Here is a 23,670-nt window from a genome sequence, read left to right on the forward strand (position 1 = left end):
GGCTAGTCTATCTCTTCATGGGGGATTTGATTTTCAGCATGGCCTTTATTCTTTATAAAGACATTCCCTGAAAATGATTAACCTCCTTGCCGGTTATCCCGGGGTAACCTGCGCAGGAGGATTTCTCAGGCCCCGCTGGGCCGATTTGCATAATTTTAGCACTTTGCTAGCTGCTTGTAACATCCGCTCGCCGTCGATCCGCCGATATCTGCAATGTCGCGCCGCCCCCCCCCCCCCCCCCCCCCCCCCGCTCCAGACCCCTTGCGCAGCCTGTCAGGGCCAGGCAGCGCTAAGGGGTGGCCCGGGATTCCCTATGATGTCACGACGTCGCCATGGCGACCGGGGAAACCCAGCAGGAAATCTCGTTCGATCGGAGTGGCTGCGGAGCTGCCGCTGCTCAGCGGCTATCATGTAGCGAGCCCTGGGCTCGCTACATGATTTAAAAAAAGACACAAAGATGCTGGCCAGCCTCCCTGCACACTGTTTTGACAGTTGGACGGAGCAACTGCCATTCACTAAATGCTTTTAAAATAAAAACAACCCTGACAACCCCCCTATGAGAAGATGGGCTAGTCCAAAATCTGTCGGTAATGTCAGATTTCTACTACTTACTGTAAGTAACAGCAACATAGGAGAAAAGTAATTTATGGCTCATTTTACTCTGGGAAAAATGTACTTCTTATTTGTATGTGTTTTAAATTTTAAGAATTTCGAGACAGTTCCTCTTTAACTCACAGGGTTACTTTTAGCACTGTGGATTTATCAATTAAAATGCAGCTTGACACATGGTGGTAATACTGGGGGGTGGATGGGGGCAGAAAACAGCTCAGATATGAATCCATGGGGGAGCCAACAATTTCACCACTGATACCAAGTGCTAGTAAGTGCCTAGCCAGTGCTCAGGAGAAGCTGACTGCAATGTTAATTGCGGTTATGCCAGTGCTCAGGTGGTAATTTCGGTTGTCCATACACCACAGGCTGATTCCCGATCAATTTCAGCATGAGATCTCTCGGGACTCGTCCTTGTGCCGCTGCCCTCCTAATGTAAAATGTTACCTCCCCCCTCCCCCTATACATTACCTGTCTGCCGCAGGCTCCGTCTTCAATACGTGCCCCACATGATGGACGTGTGTGATGTCAAACATGTGCCTAGGTTACGCGGGGCACGTGTATGAAGATGGAGCCAATGGCGACGGGGGTTCATCTCGATATCGCACGCCATTAGCACCTTGCACCCGATTGAGAAAGTCGGCCCTACATTTTGCAGGCTGTCCGACTGATACACGCGACCAATATCGGTCTGAAATTGTTTTCAATGTCGATTGGCGCCACCAGATTTCATCTGTTTCAATAATAATTATCAAATCCGATGGTTAATCTGCTGCCAAGGTGCCCGATGTATGGCTGCCTTTACTGTACCATACAATCTACATTTAACATATTTCACCTGGATGGGGGGGGGGTTGTTATAATAATCTGGCCTCATGCTTTTACCAGCTCGTTTATCTTTCTGCAGAGCGCTAGTAACTTCCTTTGTATGTTCGAAAGCCTTCTATTAAAATTAAAATAACAATACAACTACATTATAAGCCCACGCCAGAACCATTTTCTAGAGACATGTCCCTGCATGCTTTGCTGCCTCCCGCACATGCGCAGTAGGACACAAGATGTCAGCTGTCAGGAAGGCAGCATGTGAAGTGTAGATGTGAGGGGTACAGGAGATTATGGCTGTAACATGGAAGCGTGTTATTTCCAGCGGAGGTGGGCTGTGTGTGTCGAGGCTGAGCTGTTACATTCCCAGCCTGCAGCTGTGCAGTTCCCGGGGGAAGCACTCGGTGCCCTGGTGAGTTCAACTTCACTGATCTAGAGCTGCGTGCATATATTGTTTTTGTTTGTCTAGTGTGAATTCTTGCCGTGGGGGAATCGTATACTCCAGTCAGCGGCGTCTGAGTCCAGACTCCGGGGTGTGGAAGATGTGTGTCCATGGAAGTGGTTCGCAAACTTTTTCGGGTGAAGGCACCCTGAGTGATTATGCATTTTTTTTTCAAGGCACCCCTTGACCAAATCACATGCTGGAATGCTAGTATGACCTTGGTAGGGATTAGATTGTGAGCTCCTTTGAGGACAGTCTGTGACATGAATATATACTCTGTAAAGTGCTGCAGAGGATGTCAGTACTACAAACATAAAGAGACAGGGATTAGCTGAGAGCAGCTAGTGATAAGACTATCCACCGGGCGGGTCGTTCAAAATCACTCTTATCAAGCGAGCGATAGTCTGTACACACGCCCGATTTAGCGGGCGAACGACGGGACGTTCAAACGACCCGTCGTTCGTGGAAATCCGACGTGTGTATGGGCCTTAAGGTGGCCATTCACTGTCAGATGGTCACAAGATTTTACCAGCAGATAGATCCCTCTCGGACTGAAATCTGATCAGAGAGAGCTCTATTATTGATACGCACTACAAATAGATTTTTGATACATTTTACCTTGAAATCTATTAAAAATCGATGCCCATGCAGTGCAGATTGTGCCAGCATACATTGGGATTGTTAAGGACACAGACCGCATTAAAGGGAGTCTGAAGTGTTATTAAAATAAAGAATAGATACTTATCTGAAGGAGAGGGAAGGTTCTGGGTCTCATAGAGCCTTCCTGTTCCTTCCACAGCCCCTGCATTCCACCGCTGGCTCCCCCATCTCCGACTGCATTCTCGCGCAGTACAGAGTGGCCCGTCTTTGGGAGCATTTGGGCTCCCAAAGATTGCTGAAGCCTCCCGCAGCGGCGGAATTGAGTAGTCTCTGACCCATTGACCAGAGACTGCTAACTGGGGATCCAGCACTGCAACGCGGGGACCATAGGAGAAACCAGGGCTGTGGAGTCGGTACAAAAATCTTCCGACTCCTTAGTTTATGAGACTCCGGCTACCCAAAATGACCTAGACTCCGACTCCTTAGTCTAATACTTAAGAGGGCTGTGGAATTTGTACAAAAATCACCTGACTCCGACTCCTCAGTTTATGAAATCAACGACTCCGACTCCGGGTGCCCAAAATTGCCCCGACTCCTCGACTCCGACTCCACAGCCCTGGGAGAAACGGGAAGGCTCTGTAGGACCCAGAGCCTTCCCTCTCCTTAGGTAATAGGTCATATCATGGAGGGGGGGGGGAGGGAGTGGCATGGGGGTTTCAATATGCCTGCTGCAGTCAGCATGCTATTCAATCACCCCCCTCCTTCACCTTCCTTACCTGCTCACTGATTCTTGTAGTTGGCACCGATGGGAGTTCAGTCAACACTGGACTAATTGGAGCCTTCCCCTCAGGTATGACAGGTCTAGGAAGGGTATGACAGGTCTAGGCAGGCTTTACTGCATCCACTCACTAGAGGTCACCCGCAGACCAATCAGAGCAGTACAGCTGAGTCAGGGAAAAGTATCACAACTCCAAAAGCTCTGCAGTGAGAGTGGGGTAAAACGGTACAGACAGGGATAAACGGCATGGCACCCAGAGTGAGAAATGCTGGTCTATTGCAATGTCCCTGGATTTCTGCACTGCGCTTGTGAACTGTGGAATCACATTATTTTCTCCAGCACCCAAAACCTTGTGAAAAGATATGATAAATGCATAAAGTGTACCTGAGATGAAGGGGAGAAAAGGATTTTTACTCACCTGGGACTTCAAGTCCTCTGTAGTCCATCAGCTCAATCGCTGACCTTCAAGTCCTCTCAGTTGTGTGGCTGACAGTCCCGTAAAGTCAGCGATTTGGCTCCGTTGCGGGCTCCTACATATGTGCGGTCCTGGCCAGGGCTGTGGAGTCGGAGCAATTTTGGGTGCCTGGAGTTGGAGTCGGAGTTTGTGGTTTCCTAAACTGAGGAGTCGGAGTCGGATGATTTTTGTACCAAATCCACAACCCTGGTAAGTATTCGTCTGAGCCATTTTGGGTACCCGGAGTCAGAGTTGGAGTCGGTAGTTTCATTAACTGAGAAGTCGGAGTCGGCTGATCTTTGTCCCGACTCCACAGCCCTGGTCCGGGCCACATGCACCTCTGTTCGCACCCCAGTGGCCAGGTACATTCCATGCATGTGCAGTTCGTTAAGACTGTACCTGCTCTGATGCAGAGTGCATGTGGCTACGGGAGTGTGATCGAGAAGGTCCACATGGCCAGAACTGAATTGTGGGCTGCACAACGGAGGTGAACGGAAGGACATCGAGGGAGCAGAAGGGCTACAGGGGGCTGGAGGAAGGCAAGAAAAAAATACTTTCCTCCCTTTTGTCTCAGGTTTGCTTTAAATAAGGTAATTATGTGAAGAAATACTCAGAAGTGTGTCTAGAATAAAATAAAATGTTTCCTTATTTGATTAATTGAAACCGGCTATTTCTTTGAGCAGAGTTTCGCTTTGTATGTACGGGCTACTAGAAAACCTTTTTACTGTGAAATTTCCACTTTGAGCAGAGTTTCACTTTAAAGGCACAAGATCAGCTTTACAGCCGATCAGCTAGTAATTTGTTTTTCTGTGGCAGGTACCTGGAGCATCTGTCAGCACAAGATAAAGCTAGGATAGTGCGTATGTCTGGCAGCAGAGAGGACAGAGGCAGCATCCTGAGTAACCCTGGGGTGACCAATGTCAGCAAACTGAGCAGGGAAGATTTGTGTAAACATCTGGCTCAGAATGTCATCTACAGAGAAGGTAACAGTAAATCTGTGTGATGACCCATGATTACCATTCACTATTGCTTATCTATAACTGCAGGAATCCTGAGGGAACCCGAGGTGATAGACATATGGAGGCTGACCTATTTATTTCCTTTTAAACGATGCACATTGCCGAACTGTCCTGCTTATCCTTTGCGGCTTTTCGGTCCCTTATACTTCTAGTCCCCTATACTTTCCTAGTTGTTTTGGGTCACCACGAGCTCTTGGGCCATACATCAGGTGATAATGGGTATATTCAACCAAGAGAAAAATCTCTCTCTGATCGACTCTGATTAGAGAGAGATGTGTCGGCTACCCATACACTGCGGGCCAATTCCCGATCAATTGCATGCTGAAATCTCTTGGGAATCGTCCGACTCTGTCGCCTCACTGCTTCCCCCCAGTGTATAAATGTACTTCCTGTGTGTACATTTATACATTACCTGTCCTGTGTCGCCCACCACCCGCCGCCTGTCTTCAGAATCCTCTGCTCTTCCTTTTCTCTATACACGCCACCGGCATATAGCATAGAGACGCGTGTGTGATGTCACGCTCGCCACACCCTTGGTCTGTATACTGCTCGTGAAAGAGCAGGTGATTCCAAACATCGACGGGTTACACAGAACAGGTAATGAATAAATGCACACACTGGAGGTGTTACATTTATACACTGGGTGAATAGTACCAGAGGTTTCATTGCTTATGTCACTCGTCCTGGTATCGCCCTTACTGCTGTGCACCTATTTGACCACAATGGCCCGACGTCTTGCAGCATGTCCAATCGATACATGCAACCAATTTGGGCCTGACGGTTGGTTGCATCGCCGACTGGTTATGCACTGGGCGGCACTGATTTTCATCCGATTTGATAATTATCGAATCTGATGGTCGATTGGCTGCCAAGTCCAAAAATATATGACTACATTAATACTTTTAGCCATATACCCTGAACAAACATGCAGGTCAGGTGCTGTAACTCAAGTCTGACTGGAATAGCCACATGCTTGTCTTCGGTGTACGATTTAGACATTGCAGCCAAAGAGAACAGCAGGTCTGCCAGGCAACTGGTGTATAGTTTAGAAGGAAATAAATATGGCTGCCTCCATATCACTCTCACCTCATGATCCCTTTAAGCAAGCTGCAAAAAAACAAGCAGCCACAGTCTCCTAAATCAATAGGTCTGTATTACAATTTATAAAAATGTGTCATGTTTATGCTGGATTTCTGTAGTTATTAGGCGATATATCACTTGAAACAATGATTTGCAGTGTGGCCAAGATTGTCTAGGACAAATGCTTTGACAATTTATAAATTAGCATATAGCTGTCATTTATTTTGCTATGGAGTGCACTGTGTTGCGTATACATTTTATTTTGTATTTACTAATTTCGATGTGTGTCTTTTCCAGGTCCACTTGTTGCCATCAGCAAACCACAAGGATTGACCATTTTAGGTATCCATTAGCATTTCAGTGCTCTTTAAAAAAAAATGACACAGTTGCATATATTTCAGCATAACATTTCAACATTAAACTCCAGTTAGTGTATTTTTTTTTTAAAAGAGGAACTGCTGTATAGTTCATAATGATATTTTACATTAAGCAGTAGAGCACATCACAATTATCAAGTCTTTATTATTTGCTCTTTTTTTCTTGCTATAAAAATGAACAATTTCTCTTATTTCTACTTCCTGTTCCTGCTGAATTGTTAAAAATGGAGCAGAAACTGAGGAGTAGATGCAATCAGCCAAGCATTATTTTAATCTCTCTACTGCAACTACTTGCGCCCCTCCTATCTGTAGGACAGGGTAAGCTGCTTAGCAGAGAGCTACATTGATTTAGGCTAAAGAGTCCCCTGAAACTATCGTGAAAAATCCTTTCAGGTGAGATTAACACCTCTGCGTGTGCTTTAAGGTAGCCATACATCTAGCGATGATGGGCAGATTCGACCAAGAGACGTATCTCTCTCTAATCTAGTTTGATAGGAGAGATCTGTTGGCTTAGAAGGAAGAGAATCTCCTGCGCTACCCTCTCACTCAGTATGGGCTGTGATGGTTTTCAAGGTGCTGCTCCTGGTTGCTGGGTGGTGCCAGTGACCTGAGTAAAATGGTGAAAGAGACAAGAGCGCTCCTTTGGTGTATTACTTTTCTTTACTTTAAAATACCACGCATACAAATTACACTTACAGTGTGTTAAAAACAAAAGCGCATCTCAGGCCTGCCAGCCGTCCTCTCCTACCCTGTGTTTGGCCAAAACGACAGGTGCGGTGTCTCCCGACGCGGAGCTGGATTCGGTGGGCGGGGCCTGGTCACGCTGGAGCCGTCTGACGTCACTACGCATTTCGGCGCTAACCACGCCTTCGTCGCCCCGCCCACCGAATCCAGCTCCGCGTCGGGAGACACCGCACCTGTCGTTTTGGCCAAACACAGGGTAGGAGAGGACGGCTGGCAGGCCTGAGATGCGCTTTTGTTTTTAACACACTGTAAGTGTAATTTGTATGCGTGGTATTTTAAAGTAAAGAAAAGTAATACACCAAAGGAGCGCTCTTGTCTCTTTCACCATTTGAGATCTGTTGGCTGCCCATACACCGCAGGCCAATTCCCGATCAATTTCATGCTGAAACTGATCAGGAATCGGCCTTGTGACGTTATGTTAAATGCAACCCTCCACCTAGTGCAAGTGCTACATGACGGCCTCCGCTTGTCCCCCACTGGTTCAAGGCGCACTGTGTTCTTCATTTATGTGCGCCGTGTGGTTGCCTAGTAACGTGGCCACATGTGACATCTGACATGCGTGCCCTTACTAGGCAACCATGTGTGGCGCGTGTGTATGGAGATTAAAGCCCGCACGGAGTTAGCGGAGGACAAGCGGAGGCTGCGGACATGTAATTATAACTTGCGTTGGGGGGGACAGCATCGGGGGTTTGTCGATCGTCCTGAAATTGCACGCCGTTACCGCTGCGTACCCGATCGAGCAAGTCGGCCCAACATCTTGCAGCATGTGCGATTGACTTATGCTCTCAGTGCAGAGTTGTGACCTATAGGTCACTAAAGAGAAAGTGGGCCATTACAGCCCACGGGAGCAGCGTTTTTTGCTGCTACCTGATCCGCTCAGCTCCGCGAATTAGGTAGCCTCAAAAAACGCCGCTCCCGTGGGCTGTAATGGCCCACTTTCTCTTTAGTGACCTATAGGTCACAACTCTGCACTGAGAGACTGTGTGTCTCTCAGAGTGCAGGGAGGCGGGGGAGAGGCAGGAGGTGTGGCCAGGGAGAGCTACCCAATGGCAGCTCAGGAAACCCTGGCGGGTGTTTTGAACAGGGTATTTTTCACCCCTGTGTTTACCTCCCAATTAGTGACAAATATTGTCGCTAATCTCCAGGGGGCCATAGCATGGGGGTGGGGGGGGGGGGGCAGAGAGCGGCGGTCTGGGGACACAGAGGCATGTCATGAGGCAGAGAACATGCCTCTGTGTCCCATCTGTCCCCCCGCCCCCAGAACCATCTCGGGTTCTCTTTAACGTCTGATATAGTAAAACTATGTTTCCCGGTCCCTTGGAGTTTACTATAAAGGGATCCCACTGAATGCGAGCTTCCGTTGTATTCTTGTATCTTGCATCTTGCAGTTCCTACTTTTTTTTTTTTTTTTTCCTTCATTTTTTTAGCTCAAACACATAAAGTATACTAAAGTACTGGATATTAATTCAATCAATAATTGGCTGTTTTTTTTGGGTTTTTTTTTTTTTCTTTTCCATGCTTCAGCAAGCGAGCACAGACAGTGTGTCTAAGCTAGATCAAAATGCACAGTACTCAGTATGCAGGGATTTGCATGCAATAGTCACGCAACAGCTTGCACAGGAAGCATAGGTCTCACCATTTAGTTCAGGTACACTACTGAATACTGATAGTGTGCTCCTCTGTCCACATTTATGTGCAGCCTGGATGATGGTGTTGGGCTGCAGCCATGCACAAGCAAGTCACAGATGCAGGCAATTCTCTCAGTAATCAGGCAGAAGCTTACACAGGGAGCTTGGATCTTACATGGTAATCCACACAGACCCAAAATAGCGTGCAGATAGCCAGCAGGCTACAATTTTCTGCCATCCTGCCTACCGACCACAGCTCATGGGTCTCCAGCTGACTGATGCATGCCCCGCCCACTTTCTGCTATAGCCCAATAGAGAATATCGCAGGGGCCAAAAAGACAGGTTTACTATAACAGAAGTTCTATTATATCTGGGTTTAGGCTTCTTGCACACAGAGACGTTACAGGCGCACGTTAGTGCAGCCTGTAACGCTCCCCCAACGCACAGCAATGTAACACAAGTGGGCTGTTCACACTGCCCACGTTGCGTTACATTGTAACGCAGCAAAGTGCTGCATGCTGTGCGTTCTCCGCGGCTAAGCCACGTTAGACTGTTTGCACATGCTCAGTCATGTTGGGGAGGAGGGGAGAGTGGCCGGGCACATGGCTAATTAATATTCACTGCACTCAGTGACGTGCAGTGTTTACTTCCTGGAGCAGCCGCTCTGTGCGGCGATTGGCCGGGCGGGACCACGTGATGCCGCATGCGTCCAAGAGTACGCATCACGGACGCCAGAGTGAGCTGCACAACGCGACTCACTCCGACGTCCACACCAGAGAGCACCAGGCGTTGCGTTAGGGGCACGTTATGTGCCCTATAACGTCCCCTAAACGCAACGTCCTGGTGTATAACTAGCCTTACTATACCAAGCGTTGCTCCCATATACTTATATTGGGGCTTGGTTGGGACATTTAGTTTATTATACACAAATTTTTACTATGTCAAAGTTTACTGTAACGATTATGCTGTAGTATAGAAATATGCTATGGAGTACAGGTACAACTCAAAAAATTAGAATATGGTGCAAAAGTTCATTTATTTCAGTAATTCAACTTAAAAGGTGAAACTAATAGATGAAATATACTCATTACATGCAAAGTGAGATATGGCAATCCATTATTTGTTATTTTGATGAGTATGGCTTACAGCTTCTGAGAACCGCCAAATCTACATCTCAGACCCTTCGAATATTGTGAAAATATTCAATATTGTAGGCTCATAGTGTCGGACTCTAATCGGCTAAATAATTCAAAACGCCTGCAAAGGGTTCCTATTCTATATATTAGTTTCACCTTTTAAGTTAAATTAATGGACTTTTGCACAAAATTCAGATTTCTCGAGTTTACTGTGTGCTTCTCTCCCTGTATCTTCCCATTAATGAACTGTTATCCTAGGTCTTGCTATAGCGGTATAACTGTATTTCATTACTAATCTTGGTTTCCTGTATCTGCAGGAAGCCCTGAGGAGGAGGTGTCTCTGGTCTCTGTGCTGCCAGATCTACAGGATCTGCTGCAGGTTAAATCTGAACTGCATGTCGTGAGAGCGGCACCAAAGTATGTGCTCAGAGATGTTACTAATAGTGATGGTTTTATGAAAGTACTAATCTCACAAATTAAATCATACATATGAGTTGAAGTAAACCTGAGATAAAAGGAGGAAACTATTTTACTTACTTGGGGCTTCCTCCAGTCTCCTGTATTCCCTCAGCTCCCTCAACATCTTTCCAGACCCCCAGCCCTTTCCCCCTCTACCTCCCCAACCCCCCCCTCCCCCTGGTTATACCGATGTGCAGTCTGCGTTCTAGCTGGGTTATGACCCACTGCGCATGTGAGGCCCCTGTGGCCAGGAGCATTCTGTGCAAGCGCAGTTAGTCTTAACGAACCACACATACATGTGCCGGCATATGGGAGCGAAGTATGGGAGTGCGCGCAGCTGGGATCATAAATGCACAGTTGCCTGTGACTCATCCGAATCAGACATTATGGTGCTGACAGCAGTACAAACGAGGGTACCGGGAGGGTGGCGAGGGAGCTGAAGGGCTAGAGGTAACTGAAGTAAAAATCCTTTCCTTCTATTCATCTCAAATACACTTTAAGGATCGTACACATGCTCAATGTGCGTCACTCTTAATGATCACTGCTAGAGCAATCTTGCTGTGCACAAGTGCTGTACAGACACGCTTCTCTGCTATAGCTGAGAAATGAGGTACCGGTCAATGGAGAGGGATGCTGGGGTGGCTCAGGAGCTAGTGACTTCCAGCTGGCAGGTGAAGTGCGAATACAGTGTGCTCCTTTATTCGTGTTAACCTCCTTGTTAACCTACACGGTACAGAAACATTTTTACTACTACCTCCTTGACGGTAATCCCGAGCTAGGGTCGGCACGGAAAACCGCAGCGAATAGCGGTGATCCCGACCTCTGCTCGGAGTAGCCGCCGTGAAGTCTGTGCAGAGTATAGTGGGTGGTTTTACATACCTTCTGGGGGGATCCCGTCGGCCGCCATTCTTCTTCCTCTCCTCCGGGGCTCTGCTTTCTGCTGGTGAGATTGCCGGCTGGCGTCATGACGCCAGCCGACAACTTAACTTTAGAGTCGTAGCGCCACCCGAAGGATGGAGGCATAACTGCAGCGCTGGAGCAAGGGAGGTGAGTTATTGCTGGGCTGCTGCAGATCTCCCTGGCAGCGTGATTTTTTTTTTCAAGGTTTTAAGCCCAATCTGCACGATACGATTCTTTGTGCGATTCGATTACGATTCTATTTACGATTCAATTAAATCCAACATGTCCAATCCTGATTCAATTCAATTTGATTTGCCATTGCAAAAACAATGGCAAATCGAATTGAATCTAATTGAATCCCGATCGGACATATCGGATTTAATCAGATCGTAAATAGAATCGTAATCTAATTGTATAAAAAATCGTATCGTGTAGATGGGGATTTAGGGTCTGAAAGGGTGTAAAAAAATTGCACGGCTTTTAGAACCTCAAATCCGTAAAAGAATCACACCGCAAAGGGGGTAAAGCTACATACTCACCGAAGCGATGAGGCAGATGGATCCAGCGATGTCTCCCTAACAACGAGTGTCACACAATCCATCTTCCGGCCAACGGGTATGTGCGACATTGAAAAAAACGTTACACGATGGGTGCGTACAAGAAGTTGAGCAATTGCGGTACTTTGTGCGAAGTCGTTGGAGTTGCCGGAACCTGTACCTGTAAGTCAAGATATCACGGAAGCGATCACTCAACCCATTGCCAGTTGTCTGGAAAATGGAGTTGTGGGTACTCAGCTTTAGAAATTCGGCATGGTAGATCACTAGATTCTCAGTTGCCACACAGAATGAGCATCTCGGCAGAGTTTCTTCCTAGCTTGTGTACCGCCCTTTACTTGTTTTAATCTGTTGATTATAGTTTGCTTCCACTTTCAAAGTTCTATGTACATTGTGTCCAAACACGTACTTATTCAGCATGGTGGGAAATGCTCACGTTGCACACATTACACAGGAACTGAGGAGTATTAGGGCTCGTTTCCACTATCGCGAATCCGCATGCATCCAACGCATGCGGATTCGCACATGGTATGCAAGGGAATGGGCCTGTTTCTACTGTTGCGTTGGTGATGTGCGTTTTTTTGAGCGGTGAAAAAACGCACAAAAGAGCCAACGAATTTGCCTGAGAGTGGAATGCGTGCGAATCGCATGCAATGTATTTAATAGGGAAATCGCATGCGTTTTCCCCATGCGGTTTTTGCTGCAAATTCGCATAGGTACCGATGAAAATTCACACAGGCAGTGACATGGTTAAAATCGCATATACCCTCACCTAACGCATGGGGAATCTCATCCGCATGCGATTTCATCAGCGGCGGAATCCAGGCGATTCTGCACCGCAACAGTGGAAACGAGCCCTTAGACATGTTCAGCACATCATAATGCACACAAGTAGTTGGGTGTACAGAGTAAAGGACAGCTTCCAGCAGATGTGCATCTGACACTTGATATTGGAAGTAAACTTCCAGATTGTTTCTCTCAGTACTCTGCTAGAAGTTATATTAGAACTGTACAAGAATTGTGAAACAGAAAACATTCCACGTACAAATGTTGCACCAAAAAACTGTCTAAGGGCTTGTTCACACTTGAGCGGGAATCGCGCAATTCCCGCTCACCGCAAACCACCAGCGGTTTTTAAAACCCGCTAGCCCATGTAATCCTATGGCAGTGTTCTCACTTTTTGCTTTAACCGCGAACGCTTTACATGCAGCGTTTTGGCGGTAATTACTGAGCGATCGTGATTAGCATGTATAGAACCGCTAATCGCAATCACTCCCAAAACGCAAGTGTCCAGTGATTTTTTTTTTTTTTTGCGCGTTAATTGTGGAAAAATCACTCCCGCAAAACGCTAGCGGTAATCGCTAAAGCTTTACGAACTGCGCAGGCGCACAATCCTAGCTATGTAAGCGAGATTAAGCAAGTGCACACAGTGGGTACAGTATGTGTAGTGAAAGAAGCCCTATGTACTGTAATTAAAAAAAATAACATTCTTTCTTTTCAATTAAAGTTCCTTTTAAAGTATGTTTAAAAAAGGATTCCTGATCAATAATGACGTATTCTTGTGTCACCTACAGTATGTACAGTGTAAGCTGTTACTCCGTGCCTATGCTGATTCTAGACTTTGTTGTGACTTCTCATCTGTTGTAGGGAAAGTTCTGGACTTGTCCTCCTCTCCTCCTGTCATGTGACTACAAAGCACTTTGAAGATTTTTATATGAATTGTCGGAAAGCACACAGATCATTTATGACATTCTGGTAAGGTGGCCACTTTGTATTTATTTTCCTCTTGTGTACCTGTTCACAGCACAGTGGATGGCACTCTCACCTTCCAGTGCTGGATTCCTGGGTCACATCTGGGCCAGGACAGTATCTGTATGGAGTGCCTATGGTCTCCCTGTGTCTGTTTGGGCTTCCTCTGGGCACTCAGGGTTTCTCTCACATTTCAAAAACCTACAGATAAGTTAATTGGCTCTACCACGAATTGACCCTTAGGCCACATACACACATCAGACTATAGTCTTTTGAAAATGAAAGATCACAGACCAATTTTACCCCCTTCCATGTAGTATGAGAGCCATACCTACACAGTCTATTCTATGGAGCTGAGCTCCCCATCAGATAGAAATCTTTGCAAGATGCTGCACACAAAGATGCTGTACAGACACAAAAGATGAGTATCTGCAAAAGATCTGTTCCTGCCAAAAATCCATTCCTGCAAATTGCAATGATAGTCTATGAGATCTGCAGATCATCATACACACATGATTTAACTGACATTCATCTGCAGATCAGATCCACCAGGATGGATTTTCAGATCTGCAGATGATTGCTTGATCTGCAGATGAATATCAGTTAAATCATGTGTGTATGATGATCTGCAGATCTCATAGACTATCATTGCAATTTGTAGGAATGGATTTTTGGCAGGAACAGATCTTTTGCAGATACTGATCTTTTGTGTCTGTACAGCATCTGTGTGTGCAGCATCTTGCAAAGATTTTTTTCTGATGTGGAGTTCAGCTCCATAGAAAAGACTGTGTAGAGTATGGCTCTCATACTACATGAAGGGTGGTAAGATTGGTCTGTGATCTTTCATTTTCCAAAGACTATAGTCTGATGTGTGTATGAGCCTTAAGCTACAGGTGATACTCGAAAAATTATAATATCGAGCAAAAGTCCATTTATTTCAGTAATTCAACTTAAAAGGTGAAAATAATATATGAAATAGATATTTCAAGCCTTTTATTTGTTATAATTTTGATGATTATGGCTTACAGCTTATAAATAACCCAAAATCTAAGACAGTATTGTGAAAATGTTCAATATTCTCAGCTCAAAGTGCCAGACTCTAATCAGCGAATTTACCTGCAAAGGGTTCCTATTTTATTTTGGTTTCACCTTTAAGTTGAATTACTGAAATAAATGGACTTTTGTACAATGTTCTTATTTTTCGAGTTTCACCTGTATAGTAGGGATTAAAATGGCGAGTTCCTCTGAGGGACAGTTGGTGACATAACTATGTACTCTGTAAAGCACTGCGGACGATGTCTGCATTTATATAAATACTTTATAATCTCATGGAAACCATTTATTAATTTCAAACAGTCAGGTGAGGCTTAAAATCCATCTGTAGTCAAAACTGAAAATGAAACAGCAGGGCCCATATGCAATTCACTTTTTCACCGAAGCTTTCTACTAGGTGTTCTTTTAATATCTTATCAATAAAATGCATTTTAACCACTTCAGCCTTCAGTTGTTTTCACTTTATGCATCCAAGCAATGTTTACATCCCATTCATTAGCCTATAATTTTATCACTATTTATCACAATGAACTGATCTATATCTTTGTTTTTTCAGCCACCAATTAGGCTTTCTTTGGGTGGTACATTTTGCTAAGAGCTACTTTACTGTAAATGCATTTTAACAGGAAGAATACGTTTTCGGCCATTAGTTTTAAAATAATACATGCCTACATAATTAAAACCCATGTATTGTATTTGCCTAATAGTCCCAGGTATTACACCATTTAAATTATGTCCCTATCGCAATGTATGGCGACAATATTTTATTCGGAAATAAAAGTGCATTTTTTTTCCGTTTTGCATCCATCACTATTTACCAGCTTATAATTATAAAAAAAATAGAAATTTTATCTTTACGTTGATATTTAAAAAGTTTAGACCCTTAGGTAAATATTTACTTTTTTTTTTTTTTAAGTGTAATGTGTACACCATTCATTGATTTCTGGGCTAACGATGCGCGGCCAGGAGGGCGCGTGCACACGCGAAATCGGCCGCGGGAGAGCACATGGCCTTCTGGACGTAGCCTCTATCTCATAAAGGCTTAAATGGTTAAACCACCAAAAAGCAAGAAAATACTAAAAATAATTTTGTTAGTACTTTTTCACTTTTTGGCACGTTTTCATTTGCAAAGTGCTGAAACGTTATATTAAATAGATGATGAAAAGGGGGGGGGGGGGCTGATAGAAGCCTCAGGTAAGTGTCAGATTTTATTTTCAAAACATTCCCCCCCCACCTGGAGAACCCCTTTAAGTTTGACTGCATTCGCTGCATGCTTTTATTTAAGTGTATGATTCAGACACTACTCATGCATAGAAGATCTGTAGGGCTGCCAGGCAACTGGTATTATTTAAAAGGAAATTAATATGGCAGCATCCATATACTTCTCACTTCCGTTGTCAGTTGAGAGATTTGTGTTCCAGTAACTTTGTGAGCATTAATTGTGTAATTCACAGATCATATCCTGTTATTGAAGACAGGTTATTTAACATCCTCTCATTTTACAGTGCGGTCACTTTGGGCGTGCCGAGTCCAGCAGAAGGAGAAGTGAGTGTGGCTGTGAAGGAGAAGGAAATTGCAGGTCAGATCCTGGTAAGAATAGCACCTTCCATGATGGATGACTTTAGGCTTAGGGCCCTTTCCCACTGGCGTGGTGTGTTGCGGCAAATTGCTGCACAGCTACCGCAGCCTAATTAAAGTTTTTGGGGAAGTTCATACTTCCTATGTTGAAATACGCGGCGCTGGAAGTGCCCGAGTTAACCTACGTTAAACCTTATACCAACGTTACCGCGCGGCTCCTGCGGTGATCTGCGTTGGCCCGGAAGTCATGTTAGTCTATGGCGACACAGGGTTCTTTAAAAACACATTGGCGTTGCGACGACATGGCGCACATGTGTGAAAGCGTGTGTTTACAATACACTTCCGCATACCCGAAACAGGAAGTGACCGCAAGCGCGCGTCACTTTCTGTTTGGACGGATGGCAGACAGGGAACACAGTGTACTAACAGGGAGGCCTGGTTTTGCCAATTTGTTGTGTGAAAGCAGCCTTAAGCTTCAGCCATGTATACCCCCCGGAGACATGTAGGAGCTACAAGTACTGATGTTCAGTGGCTGCTATGGGCGTGGCAAGTTGCAGAACTTGGCATATCTCTCTGCTGATGCAGCCCAGCCGATACAAGTCCCTGTACTGTTTGTGTAATGTCACTTTATAGGTCAGACAGTGCAGTGATAGCCATGAGCATCTGGCTCTCCAGCACTAGAGTTTCTGGTTTGAATTGCATTCTTTCTATGATTTTATGGGTTTTCTCCAAGCACTCCTGTTTCCTTGGGCATCCCAAATGTCATATTGGTCGGTTACAGCCTGCCTCTCCAAAAAATGGGTGTTCCACAGAGACAGTAGTGATAGGAATTGTTTAGTGTTTTTATTTGAACATGTGAAATAACAGTAGTCTTCTTGGCGCTCAGACCATTCCTGTGTGGGATCCATCCAAAGGAAGTCTGGAGAGGAGGGAAGTGAAGAAGACTGGCACTTTCTATGAGGTCCTGGCATCTAGGCATGGCTGCTCTCTGCTACAGCTGCAGCCTACCACAGGTATGGTGTGTATTGTAGCACAATTACAGGCACTGCAAGCTGATCTTTTGCTTGCCTTTGACACTTTTGACCTTACGAAGCGGGCTGCTATCCGCAAAATTATTAAAGTAAGCAGTTTCTTGCCTTTTAAACTGTTTCTAGTCTGTTTTATTTTTTGGGGGCACCTACTCCCATGAGTTTTTCTTCCAGTCACAACTGCTGGCATTGCTTTGAGAGGGCTGAACTCGCCTCTGCAGCACTTATAGCAGAAAACCATTATTGCTTTCGATAGTCAGCTGGCGGCAGCCTCTAGCAATAGATGTCTCAACAGTTGTCATGACAGGCTCTCTTTAAATATATTTATCTCTTCAGCTACCAGTGCTACCTACAGTGGCAGAAGGGGAAATGATTAATTGCTAATCAAGCAGTGTTGGTGTCTTTAAGTTCAGGTGGATTTTGGAAATTGCCTAATAGGTGACAAACATTTCTCATGCTCATTTGGGTGATATCCAGGACTTCGGAGTCGGAGCAATTTTGGGTACCTGGAGTCGGAGTCGGTGGTTTCATAAACTGAGGAGTCGGATGATTTTTGTACCAACTCCACAGCCCTGGTCACATAAGACCATAGCTGAAAGCTTAGTAACTGGGGTTGTGTAACTAGACAGACTTCTATGCGTTCTTGGCAAGAATTTTTTTTTTTTATATATGTATACATTTTATCCTGGATTGATTTATAGAATAATTACCTCATCCTCTGGTAGAGGTAATTAATGAGATGCTAATAATTTCAGGCTGATGCAAATTGTATATTAACTTTATGCATATGTATGCAGCTTGACATTAAGCTAATCAAAATCGTCAGCTACTGAATGGGGGGGGGGACCTGAACTCAGCTGATACAAATCCTACAATATACAGTGGGTTGCAAAAGTATTCGGCCCCCTTGAAGTTTTCCACATTTTGTCATATTACTGCCACAAACATGAATCAATTTTATTGGAATTCCACATGAAAGACCAACACAAAGTGGTGTACACATGAGAAGTGGAATGAAAATCATACATGATTCCAAACATTTTTTTTACAAATAAATAACTGCAAAGTGGTGTGTGCATAATCATTCTGCCCCCTTTGATCTGAGTGCAGTCAGTTGCCTATAGACATTGCCTGATGAGTGCTAATGACTAAATAGAGTGCACCTCTGTGTAATCTAATGTCAGTACAAATACAGCTGCTCTGTGAGGGCCTCAGAGGTTGTCTAAGAGAATAATGGGAGCAACAACACCGTGAAGTCCAAAGAACACACAAGACAGGTCCAAGAAAGGTCAGGGATCAAGTTATTGAGAAATTTAAAGCAGGCTTAGGCTACAAAAAGATTTCCAAAGCCTTGAACATCCCAAGGAGCACTGTTCAAGCGATCATTCAGAAATGGAAGGAGTATGGCACAACTGTAAACCTACCAAGACAAGGCCATCCACCTAAACTCACAGGCCGAACAAGGAGAGAGCTGATCAGAAATGCAGTCAAGAGGCCCATGGTGACTCTGGACGAGCTGCAGAGATCTACAGCTCAGGTGGGAGACTCTGTCCATAGGACAACTATTAGTCTTGCACTGTACAACGGTGGCCTTTATGGAAGAGTGGCAAGAAGAAAGGCATTGTTAACAGAAAGCATAAGAAGTCCCGTTTGCAGTTTGCCACAAGCCATGTGGGGGACACAGCAACCATGTGGAAGAAGGTGCTCTGGTCAGATGAGACCAAAATGGAACTTTTTGGCCAAAATGCAAAACGCTATGTGTGGCAGAAAACTAACACTGCACATCACTCTGAACACACCATCCCCACTGTCAAATATGGTGGTGGCAGCATCATGCTCGGGGGGTGCATCTCTTCAGCAGGGACAGGGAAGCTGGTCAGAGTTGATGGGAAGATGGATGGAGCCAAATACAGAGCAAACTTGGAAGAAAACCTCTTGGAGACTGCAAAAGACTTGAGACTGGGGCGGAGGTTCACCTTCCAGCTGGACAATGACCCTAAACATAAAGCCAGGGCAACAATGGAATGGTTTAAAACAAAACATATCTATGTGTTAGACTGGCCCAGTCAAAATCCAGACCTAAATCCAATCAAACATCTGTGGCAAGATCTGAAAACTGCTGTTCACAAACGCTGTCCATCTAATCTGACTGAGCTGGAGCTGTTTTGCAAAGAAGAATGGGCAAGGATTTCAGTCTCTAGATGTGCAAAGCTGGTAGAGACATACCCTAAAAGACTGGCAGCTGTAATTGCAGCAAAAGGTGGTTCTACAAAGTATTGTCTCAGGGGGCTGAATAATTACGCACACCCCACTTTGCAGTTATTTATTTGTAAAAAAATTTTGGAATGATGTATGATTTTCGATCTACTTCTCACATGTAAACCACTTTGTATTGGTCTTTCACGTGGAATTCCAATAAAATTGATGCATGTTTATGGCAGTAATGTGACAAAATGTGGAAAACTTCAAAGGGGCCGAATACTTTTGCAACCCACTGTATCCGCAGTGTTTTTACTTCCTGCTTTCATGGTAGCAGACATATTGGGCTTGATTCACAAAAGCGTGCTAAGTGTTAGCACGCAAGTGAAAAGCTGCTTATCACGTGCAAACTGCCTCTTCGCGCCAATGTGCGCGCAATAGTTTGCGCACGTAAAGCTTTATGCGCACTACTTCGCGTGCTAACTGTTTTAGCACCCTTTAGTGAATCAAGCCCATTGTTAACATCCTCTGTTTACAAATCAGCAGCTCTGCCGTGGCAGAGGGGATTCCTGAGCTGACACAGCTGAGAGATCAAATTATGTATGTAATTTAACCACTTCACCCTAACTGGACGAAAATTTAGCCCAGCCATCAATGAAAGGGATTATAGATCCCTTTCATTGATCGGATCCCCCGGAGAAAAGCCGACAGCGTCTCTTCAGACGCTGCGGCTTTTCTGAGCTCTGGTCTTCTTTCTTCTTCCTGGGAGCGAGATCGATCGCTCCCAAGACTTTTTGACTGTGGCCATCTTGTGGCCAAATAGTAAAAATAACCCCAAACCACATTTTATGAAAATACATTTTTCCACATTTAAAATCCCCTGTTTACCCCCCACACCAAAAAATACCCACATGCAAGTTTTAATAAAAATAAAATAAAAAATTACAATAATAAAAAACAAAACATAAATAATTACCTAAGGGTCTGAACTTTTTAAATATTCATGTCAAAGGAGTAGATCAATATGATTTATTAAATTATGGGCTTCTAAATAGTGATGGACGCAAATTGAAAAAATGCACCTTTATTTCCAAATTAAATATCGGCGCTATACATTGTGATAGGGACACAATTTAAATGGTGTATTAAGCGGGAGAAATTGGTAAAAAAAAGTACATAGGTTTTAATTATGGTAGCATGTATTAATTTCATACTATAATGGCCAAAAGCTGAGAAATGATTTTTTTCCCATTTCTTTCTTAATAATCCTGTTAAAATGAATTTAGAATAAATTAATTCTCAGCAAAATGTATCACCCACAGAAAGCCTAATTGGTGGCAGAAAAAACAAGATATAGATCAATTCATTGTGATGAGTAGTGATAAAGTTATTGGCAAATGAATGGGAGGTGAAAGTTGCTCACATGTAAAAAAATCTCAACCCTGTAGGCTGAAGTGGTTAATCACAGATGAGGGAGCATTTGACAGGCTAAACTCTCTAAATACATACAGGTTGCATTTCTCTCTGTTTTCCTTCTGTCTTGTGCAAGAGTTCAGGTCACTTTAAGTATAACACCCGTACAATACCTATTGCTGGAGAGAGAGGACTAGACAGAAGCTGATATCTTTAAGGCTGGGGTCGCATTTCAGTCAGTGGAAAATGGCAGCATTTTTCCATGGATAAATCTGAAGTGTATACTTATTTTTGGCTGACAGCAGCTGACTGCGTTTTCGCATTTTGATGAAAACACATTGTTTTGGTAAGTGTGGCTCCTGCCTAAAATTCTTCTTTTATTTTTTTTAATTTAAAGCGACATAAATTACAATTGATATACTTATTCAGTTCCCAGACCAATGACTCTTCTTGGAGTTCTCTTCAAATCATTGTGTTGCTATATGTGATACAGTAGATCATCCCCTACTCCTCCAGTCCCTCCAATCCATGGGCATTCACGATCTCGCCCTGACCTGGCTTTCATCCTACCTCTCCAACCGCTCCTTCACGACCTCCTTCAATGAGTCCTCGTCCACCCCCAACCACCTCTCAGTGGGAGTCCCCCAAGGCTCGGTCCTTGGCCCCCTACTGTTCTCCCTATACACATCCTCCATTGGCAAGGTTATCTCCTCCATGGGTTTTAACTATCATCTGTATGCAGATGACACCCAAATCTATCTCCACACCCCTGACATATCCACCACTACCATGGACAAGGTCTCCTCCTGCCTATCTGCCATCTCCTCCTGGATGTCCGCTAGGTTCCTAAAACTAAATCTAGACAAAACGGAATTTATGATCTTCCCACCCCGGTCATCCCTGGACCTCCCAGATGTGCAGGTCACTGTTAACCACACTACTATTCACCCTACCTCTCAAGCCCGCTGTCTGGGTGTCACCCTGGACTCCGCACTCTCCTTCACTCCCCACATCCAAAACCTCACAAAGTCCTGCAACTTCCACCTTCGTAACATCTGTAAGATTCGCCCTTTCCTGACCCCTGCCACCACCAAACTCCTCATCCATGCCCTCATAATTTCCCGCCTCGACTACTGCAATGCCCTTCTGTCTGGACTCCCTAAGACCCGAATAGCCCCACTGCAGTCCATCATGAATGCGGCTGCCAGAATTATCCACTCCTCACATCGCTCCACCAGGGCGACTCCCCTCCGTGAATCCCTCCACTGGCTTCCTATCCAGTCCAGAATCAGATTCAAGATATTGTGTCTGACCTACAAATCCATCCACAAAACCTGTCCAACCTACATTTCTGATCTTACTCAGAGATACACACCAAGCCGCTCACTCCGCTCCTCCAATGAACTTCGCCTGACCGTCCCCCGCATCACCCAGTCCCATGCACGCCTCCAAGACTTCTCAAGAGCCGCTCCGACACTATGGAACTCCCTACCTCCACCCATTAGGGCAGCCCCCTCCTTCAACACCTTCAAGAAGGCCCTCAAAACTCACCTTTTCACTCTTGCCTACCACCCCTCACAATTGCTCTAAACCCAGCCGAACTCTGGTCCCCTACCTCTCGTGTCCCTACCTCTCCCTCTAGATTGTAAGCCTTTGGGCAGGGTCCTCACTCCTTTTGTGTCCTACCTGATCATGCACCTCTATTACTGTGCACCCATGCTATGCATTTGAGTGAACCTAACTTGCCTAACTCCATGCTCCCATCCAGTGACTGACTAAGCATTACCTTGTACTCATACTGTGCTGTGTGATCTGGTTTTCTTGTATTCCTGTATTGTCATATTGCTGTTTGTCACCCCTAAATATTGTCTGTAACCTAAATTAATGTCCAGCGCTGCGTAATATGTTGGCGCTTTATAAATACAACAAATAAATAAATAAATAAATAAATGTGCGTACTTTTCACAGCCGCTAACCTGTAAGCAGACTACTTGTGTGGTGTGACCTCTGCACCGCCTATTAGTACACAGATTAGGTGTGTAGGATCACTTATGTCTTTCTATGTTCTTTACCCACTATAGACCCTTAAAAAAATCAAATCCATAGTGTTGGGGGTTCAGATGCAGATTGAGAATATACTGTAGATCTTTACACTCTTCTCTGATTTTTTTCAGTCTTCCGGGACCAGCTGCTAGTGCACTGCACATTGAAGTTCTGTCCGGTGCTCGGTGATCACAAGTACAGCTCCCGGGTGGCCAAGATTTTAGGAAAGGACATCTACGTCCCATTGGAGATCGCTGTTCCGAAAACACAGGTAAACAACCAGCTGTATGCATTCAAAAGAAAACTACAGTTGTTGGGGAAAGAAAAGCTATCCCTTCAATTCAGGCCTACACTTAAGGAGTGATGGCAAAGATTTCTGCTTCCTTACATTTGTTTCTCTAAGTATTTAAAACAGAAAGCAATTCCACAGTGTTCCTAATAGACAGCGAGATGGTTCACATCACACAGACACTCGCACACTCACTCACTGTACTGATATATAATGCTACGTGAGAGCATATACTAATTTGCAAAGTGGTTGTAAAGAATATGATTTTGCTAATCGCAAATAAAGTACACCTGAAGTGAGAGGATATGGAGGCTGACATATTTCCTTTTAACCAAAGCACATTACCTGGCTGTCCTTCTGATCCTCTGTGGCTAGCTAAGGATTGCAAGGTCTACGTTAAAGTGTACCCGAGGCGGCATGATAAACAAATGTGTATGTACAGTGCAAAACAAACACACACAATGCCAATGCAGGTGGTGGTGCACTAGGGGGGTTGCCCTTTGGAAGTGACTTGTGTATAAGCCGAGACCCCCACTTTTGGGCCCAAAAACTCAGCTTATATACGGTAATAACCAGGCTGTTTTAATTGTTTTGTTTTGATGCTTGAAAGAATTAAATTTCTAGGCATGCAAGTGACAGCTTCTGTCTTGTTGGTACCTTGTTGGTAATATAGTAAACATCACTGATAAGCAAATTACAGCCATAAAAGTTTACCT

The 23,670-nt window shown here is 44.7% G+C and overlaps 1 protein-coding gene across 1 annotated transcript in view; it reads left to right on the top strand.

Moving 5' to 3' along the window:
* Window positions 1-1,663: 1,663 nt before the first annotated feature.
* Window positions 1,664-23,670, top strand: part of RPUSD3 (RNA pseudouridine synthase D3) — a 31,020-nt gene continuing 9,013 nt past the window's right edge. The window contains exons 1-8 of the mRNA XM_068251887.1: window positions 1,664-1,843; window positions 4,522-4,688; window positions 6,102-6,146; window positions 10,007-10,106; window positions 13,250-13,357; window positions 15,910-15,994; window positions 16,869-16,995; window positions 22,797-22,936. Of these exons, the coding sequence (XP_068107988.1) occupies window positions 1,725-1,843; window positions 4,522-4,688; window positions 6,102-6,146; window positions 10,007-10,106; window positions 13,250-13,357; window positions 15,910-15,994; window positions 16,869-16,995; window positions 22,797-22,936 (891 nt within the window). The 5' untranslated portion in view covers window positions 1,664-1,724. The remainder of the gene's footprint in view (window positions 1,844-4,521; window positions 4,689-6,101; window positions 6,147-10,006; window positions 10,107-13,249; window positions 13,358-15,909; window positions 15,995-16,868; window positions 16,996-22,796; window positions 22,937-23,670) is intronic.

This window comes from Hyperolius riggenbachi, chromosome 9 (genome assembly GCF_040937935.1).
Source record: "Hyperolius riggenbachi isolate aHypRig1 chromosome 9, aHypRig1.pri, whole genome shotgun sequence".
Lineage (NCBI taxonomy): Eukaryota > Metazoa > Chordata > Amphibia > Anura > Hyperoliidae > Hyperolius > Hyperolius riggenbachi.